The following is a 22,257-nucleotide window of genomic DNA, read 5'->3' on the forward strand; positions in this document are numbered from 1 at the left end:
TTCATTTTCCATCATATGCACAACATATATAACCATAAGTACACAATACATGACAACAAAGACAGACAAAACAAAAGAACATGAACTTTGTCTTGATATATTGTAGGTACACTGATTAGCAAATACTTCAATAGATCAGTGGTATTTGGAAGATACAATGAAACTTTAATAATCATGAAATTGAACCCTAACCCTTCTACCAGTGCTAGCTACCATATCTCAGATACTGAACCCCTATCAGCTCTAAGGGTGCTGTAGTTAATTTACCTGACCTCTGACCTCCTGATGGAGGGGGGCAATTGGCAAAAACAGAATTTCCCAACGGAGATCAATAAAAGTTTCACATCATAAAGTAACACATCATTTATTGTGTAGGAACACAACTAAGTCACATTCTCACTATTTGATGCGTGGCTTTGTGAATTGAATTGGAAACCTCAAATTTGATTAAAAGTAACAAGTGGTTGACCACAGAGGACAGATAGATTAAATGTGGCAGAGTAACTAAGACTGTGAGGATGGGCAGATTTGGCAAGAGGGAGAATATTCTTTAGAGTGAGCAGAACAGCATGGCCTTAGAGATGAAGAGGTCTGTCATAAGTTTGTAAAAGTTGCTGAGGCTGCCTGCTCTGACTGACAGGGGCCTCCTTTCTCCCCTCTCTTGTCTCCTCCCTAATCTCCTCTCCTCTTCCTCCTTTCAACTCTCTCCTTTCTTATCCCCGTTTCTCCTGCCCTGTCTTCTCTCCTCCTGTCCTCTTTCCTCCTCTCCTCACCTCTTGTTTCCTCTCCCTCAACCTCCTCTCCTTCCCTGCCCCTTTCTATCCCACAATGCATTGTGTTCACTCGTTGGATCATGGACCAAAGCGGTAAGCAAAACGTCTAGCGGGCCGACGTTAGCAAACTCCTTTTATGTAATTTATTTTCACTACGCAGTCATAAGCTTTTAGTTTTAACAGCTCCTCAGATAACGGTGTATCATACTTGCACCCCGCGGTTTTGCTACGACATCCTGTTATCACCTATAGCAGCTCTAAAGCTAACGTTGTCCAGGTTAGCTAGCCAGCTAACACTAGCTAGCAAATCGTAACTAACCAACGGCAATCGGACGTTAGCCAAGATACTTGTGTGCATAAAAAGTGAAGTAGTCCGTGATTAGTAGCTACGTGTTAATTAAACCAACGCCACACAGCCACCTTCAAACTTGCAATCTAATGAATATAATTACGTTATTAAATAGCAAACCATGCCATTTCCACATTTAAGTTGGCGTAACAGTTGGGGCGCGAGTGCTTCCTGGCCAACGTTAACATCATGTTAACCAAGCTAACGGCAGCTGTACTGGTTTGGTGGTTGCAGTAAATAATGGCATGTCAAAAAGAGGATTTGCCATGGAAGAGGAGTTTGAGAGTCCATCCCCACTAATTGTTGCTTATCTGTTTGTAGCGTAGACCAGTAAAGATTATTATAACGTTATAACTTGAAGTTATATTTGGCCGCTAGCTAGCTAGCCAACAGCAAGTTCGGTAACTTAAACGTTAAAGTTAGATATTAATTCAGTCGCATCACATCCCCATGTTATACCGCCTACATTACTCGTGAAGCATGAGGGCGGGGCCCGAAACGGTTCCCAAAGTGGGGTTCGGGGACTCCCAGTGTCCTGCGGAGCTTCCAGAGGTCCCAGCAAAGTGAGGAATGGTTTAATTGAACCTGCAGGGTCTCTGAAAAAGTCAAGCGCTCTTTGGGTCATCTTTCACAGCTTTAATGACGACTAAACTATTTCCCCTGTACAATACATGGCCTCTCTGGTATCTTAAGTTATTTATCCATTCAGTTGACACTCGCTGTAACAGTTCCCCTACACAGTGGCATAGGGTGGGACCTGGCACGGTCCACACACACATCCTGACTTTCTCCATCTTTTCCCCAAGTGCACTTCTAAAAGTCTGTCTCTAGATGCAGCAGATGGGATATCTATTATTTTGATCATTTACATTAAAGGAGTGACTGTTCTGATCAGGTTTCGCCTCCCCACTGTTAATCTTACAGTATTAAATTCTGTGCCAAATCATATCCAACAAAAAATTGCTCTGACAAAATCTTATCAAAATGGTGTCCATAGCCTTATGTGTATAAATTTGTGGGCCCATAATATGAAATCATTTGTGAATCCCTGACTAACTGCACTTAGTCGTACAGAAGTACAGTGAGTTCATGATCTGTCCTACCTACCTAATCCTACCAAATTTTTCCCAGCAGACAATGATCTTCAAGGAAGCGACGGCTCGGGGAGTTTGGGTGGCCCAGACGTCCGCAGACGAATCCCCATCAAACTCATATCCAAACAGCCCATAAGGAGCAAACCTCAGACCCGGACCCAGAGATCCACCAGCAGGCCGTCTAAAAGCCAGGCTGGAGAAGACGGTGGGTTTCATTTATTTACAGTGTAACTTTGCTTTTTCAAGGCCGTTATTTTAAAAATCAGTGTAGTTACTGGGAGTGTTCCCACAGTGTGCACAGTCGAGGCTTAAGTTCGGTTTCATGTAGCCTAATGGAAAGAAAGACGTGTTGCAATGTTACACCTTGGCCTATGCATACTGGATGTTTTCATTTTAAATTCTTTATTAATTTAATTATTTTTAGTGGAGACTGATAGGAAGTGTGTGAGAAAGGACAGTTAACATGTGACATAGGTCATTACATTTACACCGCGCCTCCTCAGGTGTATAGTATCTGCATTAGGCCAGGCGTTCCCATTCAAGGAACCCTAAATAAAAATGTATTAAAGGAAAATCCATCCTCAGATAGTCTTACACTGTTATCATCAATCTGTGATGTTCAGTGCATTCCCAGGAGTTATGTTGTGATGAACTGTTGTAATTTGCAGTTTTAGTGAACACACTTTCCCTCAACCTGCCTCCTCTACTTCTACTTCAGTTAGTGATTTCCTAACTTGCAGAGAACGAGCATGAACTTGTTGCTTTCAATAAAAGGTGGGCGTGTGGGCAAAGAAATACAGCTGCTAGCCATCTAAGTTGTGAACGTTGGGTCTATGATAGCAGCCACGCCCCTTACTCAATGCAATGTAGCCACAAGACATGTTGTGTTCAACATGTCTTGTGGCTGCATTGCATTGTGGACTATTGAGGCTACTGTTGGTTGAGAAATTGGTCTCTCTCCTCTTCTACGATGGTTTTTTCCCTGTATGATTGTTGAACATTGGTACAAAATGGCGGCTCTAGAAAGAAGCCTTTGCTCTTTGATTCTGAGGGACTGGCACCAAAACCTGATGTTTACTGTTGATGTTTTAGATCACTGAAACATTTTATGCTATCATACTCTTGGAAACACTTTGGAAACCACTGCAGTAGGCCGCTGAGTCACAGATGATCAGGGCTTTCATGGTGTTTCTGGATTTGCCTCATCAGCTGTTCTTTCTGTGTTTTACAGATAGCTTTGGCTTTAAGCAAGAAGAGAGGTTTGATTGTGGCGCCAAGGCCGGCGATGTTTTTGCAAGTCAAAGAAGATTCCCCCAGCAGCTCTTCTGGGACTATAAGGTACATGAGCAGTGGAGAATATCTGTGAGCCGTCGACAAACAGGCTAAACTCAACAGCCCAGTCAAGACTGTCAGACAGGTGTCAGTGACAGAAATTTCATTACTAACCCAAGGCAGTCTCATTTTCTGCTGTCTTTTCAACCTAAAGGCCTTGTTGTGGTGTGTATGAGGAGTATCTCAAACTTCAGAATGACCTAAAAAAAAAGGGTTCCACATTAACATGTTTTCCATTTGCTTGGTCAAGCCAGTTGGTCAGGTTTCTACTTGCTTTAGTATAGTTTCACTACCCCAGAGGGCAAAAATGAAAATTACCACTTTTTCATAAATGCAAGTCATTTATAGCTATAAAATGTTCATAATATACAAGAGCAAAGTGACAGAAAAATAGATTACAATAAGGAAAAAAATTAATACATTTGAAATGCATGATTTTTGACAACAAAATGTAAATTTGCCCTCGTTGCAGTTATTACTTTCATGGATGAGCCCTGATAACTGACAGAAGCTTTTCTGTAACGGGCAAAAACAAAACAAAAACCAGAGGGGAGATTTATTAGGCTGGTCACATTCTTAATTCATCCAATTTACCAATGCATAAACTTGATGAGGGCTTGTCAGCGAGCAGCTTTACCAACATACAGGCTCAGTGCTTGTCTTGGGCATCAAGTGTGTGTTTGCAGTAATTATCAGCTCGTTCCATCTTACTCAGAAATTGAATGGTAGGATATCTTTTGGTCATTTTCACCCCAAGGGAACTGTGGCTTCCAAGACAAAAGAAACAGCCTTTTACTTTTCACTTGCTGATTGGTCAGACAAAGCACAACAGAGAGAAGAGTGGTTCACCGGCAGAACAGAGAAGTGAAGATAATCGTCCTATCATTGGGTGAGAAATAAGGTTTGTGATCTGTGATTCTGACCTTGTTCCTTTTCCGGCAGTTGAATTTGATCGGTGAAAAGGATGAAGTACCCGTTCACTTCTGTGACAAATGCGGTCTTCCTATTCAGCTCTATGGACGGATGGTATGTACTTCCTAGATTTGACTTTTGTCTCCAGGAAGACTCTTTGAGGAAGTCTCACATCTAACCTTTATCCTCTAACTCCTCAGATCCCGTGTAAACACGTCTTCTGCTATGACTGTGCTTTGCTCCATGAGAAGAAGGGAGACAAGATGTGCCCAGGGTAAGCTCTTTAGGAGATGACATTTTAACTATTTCATTGTGTTGTGGTCTTTATTCAGGCAACATTACTACACATGTTGCTGTAAAACTGAGTCTCTGATAAAATGAGATAGCCAGCATTGGTGAAAAAAATGATCCTCCCTCTTACAAAATGATTACTGGCATAAAAATGAAAGACATAAAGGCTTGATATTGAAATTCTTAGTCATTTTAAGACTTTTTCTTAAAATAGTTAAATTTTGAGGGGAGAATCATGTGTTTTTGAAGTATTGACTGAATTTGATGTAGCAGCATTTTTCTAAAACAGACATGTTGCGTTTTGAATGTTTGAAAGTTCCTCAAATGTGTTTGCGTGTGTGTTGCTGCTGTGTGTCACTGAACATCTGTCTCTGTGTTTAGCCTCACCCTCTACAACTGCACAGACCCGGTGCAGCGCATTGAGCAGTGCCAGCGAGGTTCCCTCTACATGTGTAGTATCGTGCAGGGATGCAAGCGCACCTACCTGTCCCAGCGCGACCTGCAGGCCCACGTCAACCACCGCCACATGCGGGCAGCCAAATCCTCGGCGGGCCGTCCGGAGCCGGTGCACCTGCCGCCGGCCTCCGAGGTCCCCGACCGGTTCCGCGTTCCCCCGCCTCACTTGCCCAAGAACCACGTCCACCTCCAGAACCCCCTGCAGCACGGCAGCCACGACCCCTACAGCCAGCCGCCACCGGCCGCTCACGAAGCCCCGCCCCCATCCTCCGCTCTGGGTCCAGAGACGTTCCGCATCGCCACGGTAACCACCCGTAAACACAGCAACCTCATCACCGTGCCCATCCAGGACGACTCGTCGTCTTCTCGGGACACCATCCCCACCGGGCCGGGCCCCGCCCAGCCCCCCCACCACCACCCCGGGGACTACCCCGGCCAGCCGCCCGTCGTGTCCCACTCTCACCACATGATGGCGCCACCGCAGCAGCACTACGGCCCGCCGCCTCCCCCTCCGCCTCCCATCAGCCACCCTATGCAGCACCCTCCTCAGGCCTCCGGGACACCACACATGGTGTACAACCAGGCTCCCCCTCCTCCCATGACCTCCGCTCCCCCGCCCATCACCCCGCCACCGGGGCACATCATGGGCCAGATGCCCCCCTACATGAACCACCCACCCCCGGGACCGCCGCCACAACACAGCGGCCCGCCCGTCAACGCCCCCCCGCCTCATCACTACAACCCGAACTCCATGCAGCAGTTCCCGGAAGACCAAGGCACCCTCAGCCCCCCCTTCAGCCAGCCGGGGGGGCTCAGTCCTGGGATGTGGCCCGCTCCGAGAGGGCCACCCCCTCCACGCATGCAGGGCCCCCCGCCCCAGGGCCAGATGCCCGGACCGCACCACCCCGACCAGGCCCGCTACAGGCCGTACTACCAGTAAACTGCCAACCGAACGAATGGGCAATGGTCTAACTGTGTCACTCTATTCCATACCACTTGTCTGCATAATGTGATAGTAAACCTCAGGGTTACAGGATGTAGGACTTTCACTTTGATAAAACTACCCAGATGCAAATGTGTATGTGGTGCACATTTTAGTTAATTGTACTGAACTTCATGCTGAACATGCTATAGACTTGGAGAAGAGCAGGAATGTCCTTTTTTTTTTTTTTTTTTTTAATAGCTTATGGTAAATATGTCTGTATATATGTCAAACTGACTTCACGCATATGTACTGTACATTGAAAGACGTTAACTATGTCTCAATAAATTTTTAACGACAGATTTCCATCTCATCTGTGTTTGATACGACGGCTGCTGAAGGATCAGTTCAAACGCTGGTTTATTTTGTAGATGTTTCTGGGGTTTGTGAACATTGAGAACAGCATTTTTTAACATTTTAACATCTTGAGCTGTGAAGGAAAACATTCCTTTTGGGTGAGAGGAGATATATTTAAAGAGATAAGGCATTTGTGTCAAGGACAGACTATCAAATGTCAAAAATAAGAGGGTGAAAAACTTGGAACTCCATCTTTAGAAAACAAAACTTATGACCAGAACATGTGTCACCTTCATTTAAATGCTAAAGGATTTTGCATAGTTCTTTGGTTAAGTTTGTAGTTTTCATCTTATAATCCAGGAATTACCTCCCATTTTTTGTCTTTTGATCAAGTTTGTCTTCTTCAAAGGGTATCTGTCATCATAAGTAGTACTTCTGCATGTGTAATTAATGCTTGATCCATACTTTTATCAGACAGAACATCTGTTGGTCCTTCTAAAAAGTCTCAAAATTATCTCAATTTAAGGTCTTAAAAGGTTTTAAAATGTCACAGTTATAAAGTGATATAAAGTTCTATTTTTCCACTATACAATAACAGGTTTCTTTGTGCTGCATGTCCAATCTTAGATTCATACAGAACAGAGTTGGTAGTACAGTATGCAAAACATGTTTTGTTTTTTGTTTTTTTCATAATTTCTGCTCTAGTAGACACAATTCATCATGACCCATAAGAGTGTATGTCCTGCATCTTTTAACTTTAAGAACTTTCATTAGTTATGTTAAATTGCAAATAGGCTGGTTTTGACAGCTTTGTGTCTTTATTTTGGTTTTTAAATTGGTCTTAAATTCAATTCCAGCAAACATTAAAAAGTCCTTGGCTCTCTGAAACCTGCCTTACCCTGCTAAAGGACTGTATTTGGCCAATTTGGTCAAGGATGTCACATATGGCACATTAATTTGGGCATTTGTTGCGATGCATTTGATTGTCTTTCTTGTACATCAAACACTGTAATAACCCCCTCAAGTCATTAACATTGCCTTTATTAAAGAAACAAAGAGTTTCACTCAAAAATGAGATACCCAGCATTTGAAAAAAAAAAAAGACATTTATTCTCTCAAAATTATTGCAGAAAATTTAAACAAATGAAAGAACATCTTAAACTATAGTAGGTAACATAAATCCTTGGTTGACAAAATGACACTTTACAGACTGGATCCTCTATATTTTAGATATATTGAATGATTAACCTAAATTGTCAGAAGTCTTCAAATGTTTATGCAGACTTTTTAGTATGGTATTTATCAGAAAAACTCCCTTACAAAATGTACAAAAAAAGAGCACAGTGGCAGTATAAAGACTAGAGTAGACTAAAGTGGTACTGTGTATTAAACAAGAAGCATTCTGTCTACATTTTAATGTGATGTGTCTGTGGTTGGAACAAGTCTTCCATCTGACCGGAGGACCCTGGAACAGTTGCTCTTCTACAGTTTGGTATCTGCTAGCTGGGAGAAAGAAGTTAAAATTACATGAGAGTCAAAGAGTTGTAAATACAAGAATCATAGCTGCTTATGTGTTTCGCATGATTGTTGCCTATACACCCAACACAGATACACAGGTCCAAGATATTAATGTAAATGAACTCTGCAAGGTTCTGATAGATTTAGCTCCAATCTATTAGACACAAATGTACAAATGTGGGACAAAGATCAAACATGACAGGTTTTTCTCCACTATGTTGTGTAAAATTTGGTATAATTCAACTTTATAATTAGATCGCAAATGCACAAGAAGTCCTTTTCATATTCATTCACTGTCAGAGCCTACATTTAAAGCATAAAGGCCTTTTCAGTTAACTATATCAATATATTGTTGCTTCAGCATTCACAATACAACTATATCTGTGATCAGTTCCTCAGCAAACGAAGCATCACTGCAGTGAGTTACCAAATGCTCCGCCCCCTTCTTTCTTAAAACTTAAATTTGATTGGTTGAAAATGTTTTATCTTTGTCTGCATCAAAAAAATCGCTCTGAGATCGAATGAAAAATATAGTTATATTTATCATTTTGGATGTTTTTATAGTTATAGTGGGAACAGACATTCTATTTACTTTGGACAATTTAAATCTTTTTATAGTTCTAGTAATTTTTTCTACTTCTAGATGTGAATGGGCCTTAACTCTGACTATTTTTGACCTGGACTCTATTTTCCCATCATTTTCCATCATGCCGATCAGTTGAAAAAAACATGCTTTGGGTGCTTTTGGGGTCGATGAAGGTAAGCAAGACTTAAGTAGCTCTATAGTGAAGCAATTGATGAGATTTTGATCAGAATCGATCGGTATGATGGGAAAACAGGATCCAGGTGAACAATGGAGGGAGTCATGCTTTCAGTCCTTCAGGAGCTAAGAAACACCCATGTATAGATGCTCACTTTATTTTAGCATCCAAAACTACTTCTTGTAAGTTTTTTTTTACCAAACAGACAGTATATGTGAAGTAGTATTGTTTCATAATCCAGGGCGAGCATCCGTACAGAAGGCCGGCTCAGAGAGAATGACACACTAACCAACAAACGATATTTAGTGTTTCCTCACCAAACGACTTTGGTCTTTGTGTTTTTGAAGCACGTGCAGCACGGCGTCATGCAGCGTTGGGAAGAACATGGAGGTCTGGATCTCATCGTCAAAGAACATGCAGCTGTGCAGTTTTTCCAGGATGTACACTGCAGACACATGGGATATGTGGTGCGGTTTGCATAAGCAGTATTTACGCTTTGTTGTTAGTGTCATCAGTGCTGATTCCAGGATGCAGATAAAACTCACCATCGCAAGCAATGATGTAAACATCCACTTCAATACGGATGAACTCTTTCAGCATCTGTGGAGGATTCAGTGAGTTTTGATATGAGAACTAAATCCTTTTTGCAGCCCTTGTAGTAAACAGTAGGTTTTTATTAAATTAAAGCTGCAATATGTAACTTTTTTTCACCTTAAAATAACAATGAATAAATAGGATGTTATACATTATCAGTCAGTGTCTGTCTGTGACCCTGTGTGTTCCTGCCTAAATCAGCAGTGATAGCCACCATGGCTGAACAGACAAAGAAAAGAGAAACTCAAACTGCATCAACAGAAAATCCAAGCTCCGCCCACACTGTTTGATGTGATGGTGAAGGTGATCTGTGGGAAGTGCAGTGCAGAAACACCACAGCGATGAGCGCTTAGCAACAAAGATGGAGACAAAATAAAAAAAATAGAAATGCTTGACTCGTGGATTTCCACTTTAACGTAGTCAGCTCATCAAGATGAGTGACAAGTGTCGGGGCGGGAACTTGAGGAGGGCGGGACTAAAAATGCACCCTGTGCCCTCAAGCCAGAAAGTTGCATATTGGAGCTTTAATTAAGCAGAAATGTGAGTGAAAAAACAATTCATTAATGATTCCACCTCCCTATTCTGCCCTACAATGGCAAACAGCAGTAACTTTTTATGTATTTTACAGGTCAAAGGTCATGAGCGGGGTTTGGATTTCATATAAACAAAAATTCTACCTGTAAATACTACTAAATGATATACAGCCCACTTCTATGGCAATAATACTATTCTCGGAGCAGGAGATACATGCTGAAGTCATTTTTTTCTCAGTTTCACTACCTCTAGTATTGAATTAACTCACATATGCCTACATGTATCTGCTGTTAGCCTCACCGTTTTGAGTCCCTTCAGAGCAGAAATGTCCAGGAAGGAGACGGCAGCGAAGTCCAGGATCAGGCTGTGCAGCTCCACTCTGGGAACGCTGATGTTGGCGGGAAGCTCGGCGTTCCAGTCGATCCGGACGGGAAGGTCCTTGAAGTCGGTGGGCAGGTCCAGGTCCTCCATGTTGCTCTTGTCCTCCGAGTCCACAGATGTTTGGTGAAACAAACCACCAACGCCTTTCTGCGTCGTAAATACCTCCATGGACAAATGTAGGAAATGTCGGCTTAATGCAACAAAATAGCTGTGGGAGTGTTGCTTTTTATTGGAGGCTGACTGGTGATATTTGAAATCAAAGACAGAAATCTTTATAATAGTGTAAAACCATAAAAAGCTCTTCTTTAAAGGTTCGTAATGGCCTTTATTCCTGGGCTAAAGGCCGCATGAAAAGCCCTGCATTCATTTTCATTCAATAAAATATTTCAGATTTTTTATTTCATTCCATAAAATATTTCCTCATCTTCAATCTTTGATTGAAGTAAAAAAAAAAAAAAAGAATATATGTGTGATTTTACTGGATGAATAAGATATGAAGACTTTGTTTCAAAAACACCATGGATCCATTTTGATGAAAATAAGTCATTATGTGAAGTTCATCATTCAATATTTACACTGTAAAAGTGTTATTATTTTGCCAGCCAATGACTTAACTTACTTGATATACTTCATAAAATACTATAAGTGTTTTTCATTTTGTGCTATCAATCATCCTTCATATTCTCACCTATGGTGTTGTGTCCAAAACATTTTTATAAGAACATTTTTTAGTGATCATTGATGCTTGATTTTTCTCAGTGGTTTAGCAGTTTGGCGGACTCACCTCTATAATGCGTTCATCATTTTTCTTTAAGAGTTTCTTGATTTTCCTGAGGGCCTTGTTCCTCTTCCTCAGTACTCTCAGTGGGTTAAACCCGACCTGAAACAAACAGTAGTCGACATTATGATTCCTGTTCTCTTACAAGGCGTCTACCACAAGAGAAAACTGAACTGAAGCAGAGGAGTAATCTATGCTGCGGTGTACATACAGCTTCTGCAAGCTTGTCCCTGAAGAACTCAATGTTGGCAAAGAAGATCGGCGAGGGAATCCTGAAGATCCTTACTCCCTTTGGTTCGTACATCTGAGAATGGAGGGATCACATTAAAAAAAACATGATTCAGAGCGGCATCATACTGTGAGAGAGTGCATGCAACTGTGTTAGGTTTATCTTATTTCATTTAACCTTTACAATCTGACCTGGCCAAGAAAGCAGCTTCTCAACAAACTCAAAAGCTGCAGACCAACAACATTCCAACAGGCAGAGGTGTGACCAAGTCAACTTTGCTCGAGTCCCAAGTCAGTTTCAAGTCTTGAGGCACAAGTCTCAAGTCAAGTCTAAATGTAGATTACCAAGTCAAGTCCAAGTCAAGTCCATGTCATTCATGTCAAGTCTCAAGTCTAAATGTAGAACAGCAAGTCAAGTCAGAACAAATCAAGAGTCCAGTATCAATTTAATATCTTAAAGAAAACTAAATATCTAGGACTTTTCAATGCAATATGGTTTTAATAGGATAAAAACTTGGTAAGAGCATCATGAGTTTGATTTCTATCATCAGTTTCAACTTCAATAAATTCAATCATTCCATACAAATTCAGAAAACAGAATTTCAATTCAGTCGTCTGCTGGAACAAATCTCATCACTTTCAATCTAAGTCATTTACACAAACACAAGATCTCAAGTCAAGACTTTAGAAACCTTTTCAAGTCATCAAAGTACAAGTCAGAGTCAAGTCCCAAGTCACCAGAACCCAAGTCAAGTCAAGTCTCAAGTCTTCTCTTCATGCATCAAATCAAGTCTCAAGCAATTGTGACTCGAGTCTGACTTGAGTCCAAGTCGTGCGACACGAGTCCCCACCTCTGCCAACAGGTAATAATGTTTACAACAGGAAATATGTTATGTTATGTTTCTACATATACTTACATGCAGGTAATCCTTACAATCCCTGTAGAGGTCCGTCCCAGGGATGTTAGCCAGGACAGAGCAGCGGGGACTGGAGCAACATAAATACAGGTTCACAACATAAATCTGGTTCTGTAGCTCAGTGGGTAGAGCAAGACACTAACACTCTCAGGGCTTTACTGAGTCTACTGGGGCCAGACCCATGCTGTAATTATCTGTACTCATGGTACTGTAAGGCACTTTGGATAGAAATGTCCACCAAATGGCATCAAGGTCATCGTCATAATCCCATGAGGTCTGAAAATATCACTAATCAATCTTTTTTTTGAAGCTGCACTAGGCAACTTCGCACGTTGGAGGCTCCAAATGGCAGCGAGGTAACTGTGTGAAAAATGTAAACTTCAGTACCCAGAAATCCTGCAGTGTGAGGTCAGTAAACGTCACACAGCTCGTTTGCCCGGTCTGTGATACTTTATACCAAAAGATCTGACGTTGGTGAGTCCAGAGACTTATTTAGGAGGAGATCAGTTCTATCAGTGTTGTTGTAATTCCCTCTGGTCACCAGTAGGGGTCAATAAAGGCCATAGATTACTTAGTGCACCTTTAACAGCCTAACATGCAAATGTGCCTGCAAACTGCTGTCACATATCATGAATTGCGTAATTACAACTGAGCCCTGAAGATGACGGTGAGCAGCTCCACCCCGAGTCCCACCGCCAGACCCAGATCCAGACCCAGCAGGATGGCACCCACGCAGGTCCCCAACCACACTATCTGCAGGAGGGGGGGGGGGGGGGGGGGAGCGGACACGAGGTCAGGTACTTAAAGGAAACAGGCTGAGGCAAATCAGTTACAGAATGGTTTAATTCCAAAACTGTTTATATCCATTTTGGAAATAAAAAGTGAAGGGTTTCATTCCAAAATGCTATACTATATGCACATTCAATGAAGGACTTACACAGTCTGGTTTGTCCCTCCTCCACAGGTACGGGACGTCTCTGACCTGCATCAACATGCCCTTCAGGTTGACAATGACCAAGGCACCCAGGACAGACTGGGATAAAAACAAAATATGATAGATAGATAGATAGATAGATAGGTAGATAGATAGACATCACAGTAGGAAATTCAATTCTTGCACAAGTAATAAACTTGAAACCCAATAAACAGCATAACAAAATGCTCTAATAAAAGTCAATAAAGGAATATGAAGGCTGCCATCGCCCCCCTGTAGAATCACCTGACTTTCTGACATATCAACATTTGACACAGTAATTACAGCTGTGCTTGTAACACATCATAGAAAAGTCAACATAATAGAAAAATAATATAAATCCTTTGTTCTCTGCCCATATATATGGAAGAATAATCTAGTCAACATTAAAATTAAAGAGATTTCATTTTCAGTGATGTGTGCAAAAATCGTGACATAATTCAAATTCAAATGCAAAAGCCCAGTTTGCATTTTCATTTTCAAGTTTAGGTATGCACATTGTCTGCCAATATTTCCTGGAGAAAAAACAATCAATTTTAATATTGACTGGATTATGCTTCCATACATATAAAGTACATAAATCAAGAAAGATATCACACACATCTTTATCTGCATGCCACCACATATACAGTATATAAATCAAAGAAGATAGAGCACAAAACCACATATTGCAAATAGTGACATTTTGGCATAAGTCATGACATCACAGAGGTCAGTCTCACCGTTTGCAGCGGCTCCAGCAGGAACCCGAGAGCCACGGTGACAATCATCGCCATCAGCGCAGAGATCAGACCCGCAATCTGCAGTTGTAAAAAAAAAGTTAATGTTTCATTCTCAGATACCAGCAACAGTTTTCACCCATTGCTGTAAAAAAAATACAGCCAGCATGGGGAAATGAATACGGTGATATGATATAAAAGAGACTGTAAAGTGAAATTATGATCGGGTAAATCTTTTTGGAGGAAAGAAATGAGTGCATAGTGACCTATAAAAAGTTTGCAATCCAGGAAACAGTTGGATTTATTTATTTTTGTTTCACCTGTGTTTTGCCTCCTGAGCTCTCCTGGATGGCCGTCCTGGAGAGCGCCGTGCTGGCTGCAAACGACCGGAAAGTTGCACCAAAAATGTTGCTCACCCCGAAAGCAATCAGCTCCTGGGATGAGACGATGAAAAACACCTCAGTGGATTAAGCACACTCTGTGGCAGTGACTGTTATCTGTGTTTCGACGTGTTTTGGATTGCGTTTGACCTGCTTGTCTTGTGTTTTTAAACGCTCAAATAAAAAGCAACCTCCCACTTTGAAATGAAAGCAATATCCAGTGTAACTTTACCCTCAATGGCCACTTTATTAGGTACACCTATGTCATACCGGCTGGTCATCTGTTGCTGTAGCCCATTTATCATAAGGGCCAACAACTTGTGTGTTGTGAGATGCTCTTCTGCACACCACTGTTATAAAGACTGAAGCATTTGTGTAATTTCTGTTAGCTTGAACCAGTCTGCCCATTCTCCTCTTGACCTCTGACCTCTCTCATTAACAAGCTGCGTTCGCTCACTGGATGTTTTTTGGTTTCTCGCACCGTTATCTGTAAACTCTAGAGACTGTAGTGCTGAAAATCCCAGGAAGGCAGCTGTTTCTGGGATGCTGAACCAACAGTCTCTTACTCATTCTAATGTTTGGTCGAATAAAAAACGAAACTCACATTTTGTTGCATTTGAATGTATGTGGTACTTTTTGAGTACATAAGACAAAACCACTTAACCATGTCTGCATACTTTATATACTGAGTTGCAGCCACATGATTTGCTGATCAGAGGAGCAGACTATTTGCGTTAATGAGCAGGTGTACCCAATAAAGTGGCCGGTGAGCGCATGTCTACAGAGCTGAAAATTATACAGGGAGTGTCTTTCTCTGTTGAATATCGACACCCATGAACTCGTTTTTTTTCTGCTATCAGATCTACACTAGGAGACTAGATAGCGATGCCCGTTGATGACAAATGGGGAAAAGGATAGTATCCTCTAAATGGGACTCACTTGGTTCCCGTCAATGGTGTAATCGTTCTTGATAGAGTAGACTTTAGCCACAGAGAAGGCAACAGCAAACCCCACTATGGCTATGGGGAAAGCCTCCACTGCACTCTCCTTGAAGATTTCCACATTTGGTGCGATGGGAGACTCGTACCTGAAAGATGTGTTTGTTTTATTAAAGGATCCACGTCACCTGATGTAGCAGCAGTCTTCTTATTATCTATAATCTATTGAATCAAATGTTGGACTTGGTACTCACCCGCTAACCATCTTACCAACGACATCGACTTGAAATTTCTCCTCGAAGTTGAAGCCATAGGACACTCCACAAGCTATGACAGTCTGTGAATAGAAAAACACTCTTTAACTCAGTAGCTTTTACTTAAGTGCGTTTATACTGAAGTATTGTACTTAGCTACATTTTAAATCCCATCCATTACAGAGAACAGATTTTGTAGGATCTTCATAAACAACAGAAACTGGATAATCCTAAATTGGCCAATTGTGAAGCGATTCACAGTGAGAAGAGAAATCTGACTTTACTTTGTTTGTGCACTTTATTTTGAAATTTCCAAATTTTAACAATGAAAAGAATCCAGTTTGAACTCTGTCCTCTCGTCCTTTAAGAATCACATGGAAAAGATCACAGCTAACAACGTTTACTTTTACTTCAGTAGATTTTTACACCAGTACTTTTACTTCTACTTAAGTAAAATATCAGCAAAGTAACAGTACTTGTACTTGAGTAGGACAGTCTAGTACTCTTTCCACCACTGCTCTTTCTCACCTGATGCTCTTCAACAAGGTAAATAAAATCTCATTTATGCCAGCTGTGATAAACCGTATTTAAGAGCGGCAGCGTCTTAAAACTGGGTCATAGTGAGTCATTTTATCACGCTGCTTATAAGGAGTCTAACAGCCAATCTCCCTCACCATGATAACCTCTATAGGGATGGGCACAGGCAGCTTGGCTTTGTATCTGTCGTTTATCTCCTTCACGATGAAAACCACCACCATGATCACGATGGACGTCACCAAGTCGCAGATGTTGGTGGAGGTGATCTGGACGAAGATCTCCTCCAGCGTCTGGAGGAGAAAATAAAAGGAGAAAATGAACTTCACAAAAATGAAAAATGAAAAGTCAAGCTTCCCAATTCACTTTGTGCACCCGTGTGGCTCCTGAAGAAGAGATATTAGATTGCAGACTGGTTGTATTCATAACGAACCTGCATACATTTACTCCCCTGAAGAAGAATGTTTATTTTTTTTCACTTTTTGTTTTACACTATTTTTCTTCAACTTGCATCCCAGCGGTTACATGTTATTGATATAATTAACATATACCCTGTGCACCAAATTACTTGAAAATGCCTCAAAAAGCATACAAAAGGGCCAGCAAACTGAAGACTTTTGACTATATTTTATTTTAAAGTGATGAAATAATTTTGAGCCGAAACTCGAGGCACAAGTGCGCTCGCTCTGCAGTAAACCAGTGTACTTTGACACACCAGTTTGCCTCTGATCTATGGCAGTAAAAGGATTATGATATCTCTTTTAGATAAAACTGGAAAAAAAAATATTTTGGTCTTCCCTCAACTGCTCATTCACAGTGAACAAAACTACTGTGAATCACTATGGGTGTCACCAGGTCACAGATATTGGTGGAGGTTATCTGCATAAAGATATGAGTATAAACTGAGTCGGTGCAGAAGGGGAAAATGTAATGTCTCACAGACTGAATTTTTAGTTACACAAACATTTCTCAGAGGCGGAGCTGCTCTTGTACCCGACTTTACCCTTGAATTTCCCCTTAAGCAGCTTCAAAGTTAGAAAAAAAACATATTCCTAACTGTACAACGTCACGTCCATATTCTGTATCTGCTCGTTCCAACTCTTTCTTGAAGCTCTGCTTATATTGAATGAAATATTAAAATACAAGATGCCATGTTTTTATGGCTGCACCATTACATCAAATGGAAAAAATCTAGATGTTTGTGCATCATTTTATACACATTTCCCTGTAATTCAGCTTGACACATTTGGTGTCTTTGGAAAACTTGTTATCTTGACTAGAATTTAAAATAAAGTTCTGTGGGTTTGAACAAAGCTTGGCTGTGCAACCTGCGTTTGTAATGATGGACCCAGTGGCGGGGCGGCAGGGGAGAAGAAGTTAAACCTCAGTGGGCGGAGCTAAAGAACCACAGTTTTTCTGGCTAAGTAACATTAGCCTGAAGTCCAGTGAAAAAGACAAAAGGTAAGAGAGGAGGAAGCTAATATTATGAAGCCTAGTGCTCTGCTACTAAAAATGCAATCTATCCATACTAAGTTATCTAGGTTAGCTAGTTAGCTAGCTGACCTTCAACATCATGATGCCATGGTCATGAATGAATGAAACAAGAAGTCATTGCCTTTTACATTTTTTATTTAAATATTTTGACTTGAGTTCCTTCTTTGCCCTTCAGGTTTGTGTTAGCTAACTTCGAAAAACTGGTTCTTTGGCTCCGCCCACTGAGGTTTAACTCACCAATGAGATTATTTCTGCCTCCAGAGCAGCTCTGCCTCCGAGAAATTGTTGTACAACTAAAACTAAATCTTTCTTACTATCTGAACATGAACAAAAACATTCAAAGGCTAACTGGAATGCCCTCTCTCCTTCAAAATAATTTTAAAACTGTACACAGTAATTACTCGGACTTATGGACGTACGTATATGATGGCGAGCGGTCCACTGATGCCTGGGACCACCAGCCCCAACACGAACTTGAGCTGGGACACCAGGATGTGGACGGCGGCTGCTGTGGTGAAGCCGGACACCAGCGTGTCGGACAGGTACATGACGACAAACCCCACCTGCAGTAAACCCATGCCCAGCTGGGAGGGAAAAGAGAGAAAAACAACAGAGATATGGCCTGAATTCCAATGTTTTTGGTTTTAAAAGAAGGGAATATCACTAGGCTATTAAACTCAAAACTGTAAACTTTAAATATCTGTAAATCTGTCAATCTGTAATTTAAACTGTATTTTAGCATGAAGAAAATGCTGTATCTTTAAAGTAATGATCTACAACATTTTCACATCAATAAATATACATTTTTCCACTCTCTTTCGCTAATTGATATAACACAAAAGTGGTTCAACCTATATCCAGTTCAAAGGGATCAATAAAGTTCTTATAGCAGCTCCACCTGGAAGATCCCCATGAGGAAAGTGACGGAGGACGCCACCAGGACCCTCTGCTGGTCCTGGGTCAGACCCTCGAAGCCTGTGATGTTGGCCGGCGGTCCGTTTGTTGGCACCAGTCGGATCACCACAGCTCCCACCATCAGGCTCAGGACTGGGAAGGAACCTGGAGGGGGGGGGGGGGGGGGGGGGGGGGGCGCAGTTGGTGTCCCATGTCACATCCATGTCACATCCATATCTAATCCATATCACATCCGGTCTTATCTGCCTTTGCCGTGACGATAGGCTCACTGATAACTTTCAAAAAACAAGCTTTATGTTTATGCTTAATGGCTGAAAAACCTCTGTCACTGTTTGGCTGTGGAGAAGCGGACATTTTGCTATCAAAGGAGAGCCAGAGATCTTTTTTGAAACTGAAATCTGGAGACAGTTTATAAAAATGTCTGGAGAATAACTCACTGAGAATAAGTTTGTGTACCTCATGGTGTCTATATGTACTGTAACAACACACTGAAACGTCACACTGAAATGAACAATTACCTTTTTGCTTTTTTAGCTCATTCTACCATCATACCATACACCTATTTGTCAATTTATGACAAAAAAAAAAGTCAAAAATATTATTTTCTTGTTATATTATTTTAAAATCTCATTACTTTTACTTCCTGGAAAACAAAAAATCTTTAGTGGTGACTTCATGCTGTACCAGGAGGTGACATAAAAACTCTTTTTGAATTGTCCCGCCCCTCCCATCAACTGTTTTCCCATTGGTTTACACTTTTCGATGATCCCTCTCCACATTACACATCACATTAATGAAACAAGAAGCTCTCAATATGTGGTTTCATTGTGACTTTAAAATTGAAGAATTACTTGTTCACACCCCTTCCCTGGTCTTTCAACCTGTCCGGGGATTCAGATTGGTGTCGTTCTGCTTCTCTAATTTCTGTTTACAGAGAAAAAAACAATTATTCGATCACGATGATGTCATTACATACCTACGGATATGTGTCTTGAGGTGCCGAGGAAGAAGTATGTGAGCACAGGGAAGAAAGCTGTGTACAGGCCGTAGCTGGGAGGCAGCGAGGCCAGCAGAGAGAAGGCAAGACCTGAGAGAGACCATACAGAGAGAGAGGGGTCAGAGGTCAGAGGTCAGGTCAGAGCAAAACAACTCAGTCGCCTTGCTGTTGCTGTTGGGTGAAAACCTCATAACAATGTTGGTGATTTTCATGTTTAAACTTCTATTGAAGGATCCAGATGTGGGGACTCGAGTCACAGCTTTAATTGCTTGTCACTTGACTTGATGCATGAAGAGAATACCTGAGACTTGACTTGACTTGGGTTCTGGTGACTTGGGACTTTGACTTGTACTTTGATGATTTGAAAAGGTCTCTAAAGTTCTTGACAAAACATCTTGTTTTTGAAGACCAATACAGATATTGTGGGATTGAAACTGCCGATATTTTGTGCCGATATTCAATATCTCTAGATTTGACCAATTTCATGCAAAAAAAATCCGCCAAACTGAATCATATTCATAAACATATTCCCCAGAACTTTATTCTTAGCAACACTAAAACAATATATAAAATAAAACATATTCATTCATATTTGTATGAAATCTGACAAAAAATTTCTATTAAAATCAATTAAAATGCATTCAGATTTATGGTGTCCTATAGATAACCAGTGTAATCTTGATGAATGCTACAATAAATATGTAATCAAACAAACTGCGTCATATCAGAGGTGGAAGATACTGATTTTTGATATCCGATTTGTAATGAAAAGCCAATATCAGCCTTATATATCGGTCTAACCCTTGCTTATAGTTTAAATGCAGTGTGTTTTGTACTTGATGGGACTTTGTATTCACAGACTCTTTGCTTTTCCTCCTCCTCTTCCTCACCTTGCATGATGGCCACCAGCCCGGTGCTGATCCCCGACACGACGTCCCCCAGCAGCCACTCCTTCACTCTGTAGATCCTCATCCAGCCGACGATGGGCAGGAGGGAGAGCGCCGTGTTCTTCACACGCTTCGAATCACAGCTGAATATAAGAGAGAAAACTGTCTACTGAACTTTGACATTTTTAGCATCTTTTTTGAGAATGTTTCCGTACTAGCAGTGTTGTAATACTCAAATCCTGGACTTGGACTTGAATCGGGTTCAAGTCACAATTTTGATGAAATTTTGATGAAATTTTTACTCAAATTTTTATTAAAATTTTTACTCAAATTTTTACTCAAATTTTTACTCAAATTTTTACTCAAATTTTACTCCTTACTCGACTCAAACTTGAATATTCACAACTTGGACTTGGACTCAGACTTATGCACTGAGGACTTGCACTTGAACTTGGGACACACCTCAGGCATAGGCATTTTTTCAGTATTACCCCTAAATATGCACCTGATAATCTGATTGTTTAACAATATAGGCCTACATGTAGAAAAAAAAAATCTTACAACACAACCACTGACAGTTTAAAACTGTTAAACTGTTAACACAGTTAAAATACAACAGCTTTATGTTATGATTTTCAAATTTGCTTGTTCATTTTTGGTCTATTTCGAAACACAAATCAAAAAATAAATGAAATGACTTAAACTTAGACTCACCATTGTAACCAATAATAACAAGCTTTTAATGTGACAGATTTAAATTTGTATATGTTCTTTTTCATTTGTTCTAGCAGAAATTACTTGAACTCAAACTAAACTCAGACTCAAGTTCTGAAAACTCGAGACTTGACTCAGGCGTGACTGGTGACTCGGATTGGACTCGGATTCGAACACTGAGGACTTGGGACTCGACTTGGACTCGAGGTTTGGTGACTCAGCTGCAACACTGGGCACTCGGACCTTCATCAGCTCATCTGTGACTGTATACAAGCTGTATGCAACACAGTAATACGTGCTGACAGACTTAAGATCCGTCATCAATTCAAAAACTTACTGATCAGCCTGAGAAATGCACATTACAAGTCAAAGTGTATGATCCTGACGTGAGGAAATTGATCTTGGCTTCACTTACGTCAGGTACTGCTTGACGTGGTCCAGCAGGGTTTTGCGGCGCCTGTAGATTTTCTCATGATCCTGTGCAAAGCTGTCCTCAGAGTACAGCGGCCTGTTCACCACATACTGCTTCCTCAGAGTCGCCATCCTTAACGCCTGAGGCGGTCGAGGAATCCAATGAGTAGAAGAAAAAGTAAAGGTTTCTGGAATATAAGATCCTTAAAAGAACCTTTGGCCGTTGTTTCCCTGACTCTATCTGTATCTCACTCTATCTGTATCTAATCTGCGATCTGTGATCAATTTCTTGTCCTTTTTGTCTTCACTCTGTTCAATCATTAACACAAAGCAGAATCTGGGCACTCCCTTTGAAATCACAAAGTTTTTCATTTCTACTGCATTTTTTTATTGTTTGCTTATATTCAACCTGAGGTTATGGGTGGAAAGGTTTCCTCAGACTTCCTTAAAAGAATTTGGATTAAATTGGTTTCAATGAACAGATTATTTTGTTGGAATCGCAGGTAGGAATTTGTCTTTTTCCTCTCTTCTATTCTCTTCTCTACTCTTCCCTCTCTGTTCTTTTCTTCACTTAATTCCTCTTCTCTTGTTCTCTTAACTTCTCTTTTTTTTCCTCTTCTCTTAATTTCTCTTAATTTCTCATCATCTCTGAATTTCTCTTCTCTTCCCTTCTCTGTTATTTTCTTCACAATTTCTCTCCTCTTTTCTCCTCTTCTCTTAAATTCTCTTCTCTTTTAATTTATCTACAATTATCTGTAAGGTATAGGTTCTTCTTTGACATATGGACAGTCAATCAGGTTTCATCGTCTGTGTGTGAACACTCAATAATTTCCCAAGAAAACAT

At 40.9% G+C, this 22,257-nt stretch overlaps 2 protein-coding genes across 2 annotated transcripts; one reads left to right on the forward strand and one right to left on the reverse strand.

The window, feature by feature from the left end:
- Positions 1-848: 848 nt before the first annotated feature.
- On the forward strand, positions 849-6,489 carry cbll1 (Cbl proto-oncogene-like 1, E3 ubiquitin protein ligase). Its single transcript, XM_071896715.2, has 6 exons — positions 849-866; positions 2,257-2,421; positions 3,448-3,554; positions 4,491-4,574; positions 4,661-4,734; positions 5,133-6,489. Exons 1-6 carry the CDS (start codon positions 854-856, stop codon positions 6,145-6,147), a joined length of 1,458 nt encoding a protein of 485 aa, XP_071752816.1. The 5' UTR covers positions 849-853; the 3' UTR covers positions 6,148-6,489.
- Positions 6,490-7,968: 1,479 nt separating this feature from the next.
- slc26a3.1 (solute carrier family 26 member 3) lies at positions 7,969-21,545 on the reverse strand. The gene is made up of 19 exons (XM_071896714.2): positions 21,418-21,545; positions 20,292-20,431; positions 19,381-19,491; positions 18,388-18,548; positions 17,909-18,073; positions 16,136-16,288; positions 15,462-15,544; positions 15,209-15,356; positions 14,210-14,323; positions 13,893-13,970; positions 13,135-13,230; positions 12,844-12,950; positions 12,198-12,267; positions 11,264-11,356; positions 11,059-11,154; positions 10,194-10,421; positions 9,311-9,365; positions 9,083-9,210; positions 7,969-7,989 (listed from the first exon to the last, which is right to left on the reverse strand). The coding sequence occupies exons 1-19, from the start codon at positions 21,543-21,545 to the stop codon at positions 7,969-7,971; spliced, it is 2,175 nt and encodes a 724-aa protein (XP_071752815.2).
- Between the last annotated feature and the right edge of the window lie 712 nt (positions 21,546-22,257).

The sequence above is a fragment of the Centroberyx gerrardi genome, chromosome 24 (genome assembly GCF_048128805.1).
Source record: "Centroberyx gerrardi isolate f3 chromosome 24, fCenGer3.hap1.cur.20231027, whole genome shotgun sequence".
In the NCBI taxonomy this organism is placed as follows: Eukaryota; Metazoa; Chordata; class Actinopteri; order Beryciformes; family Berycidae; genus Centroberyx; species Centroberyx gerrardi.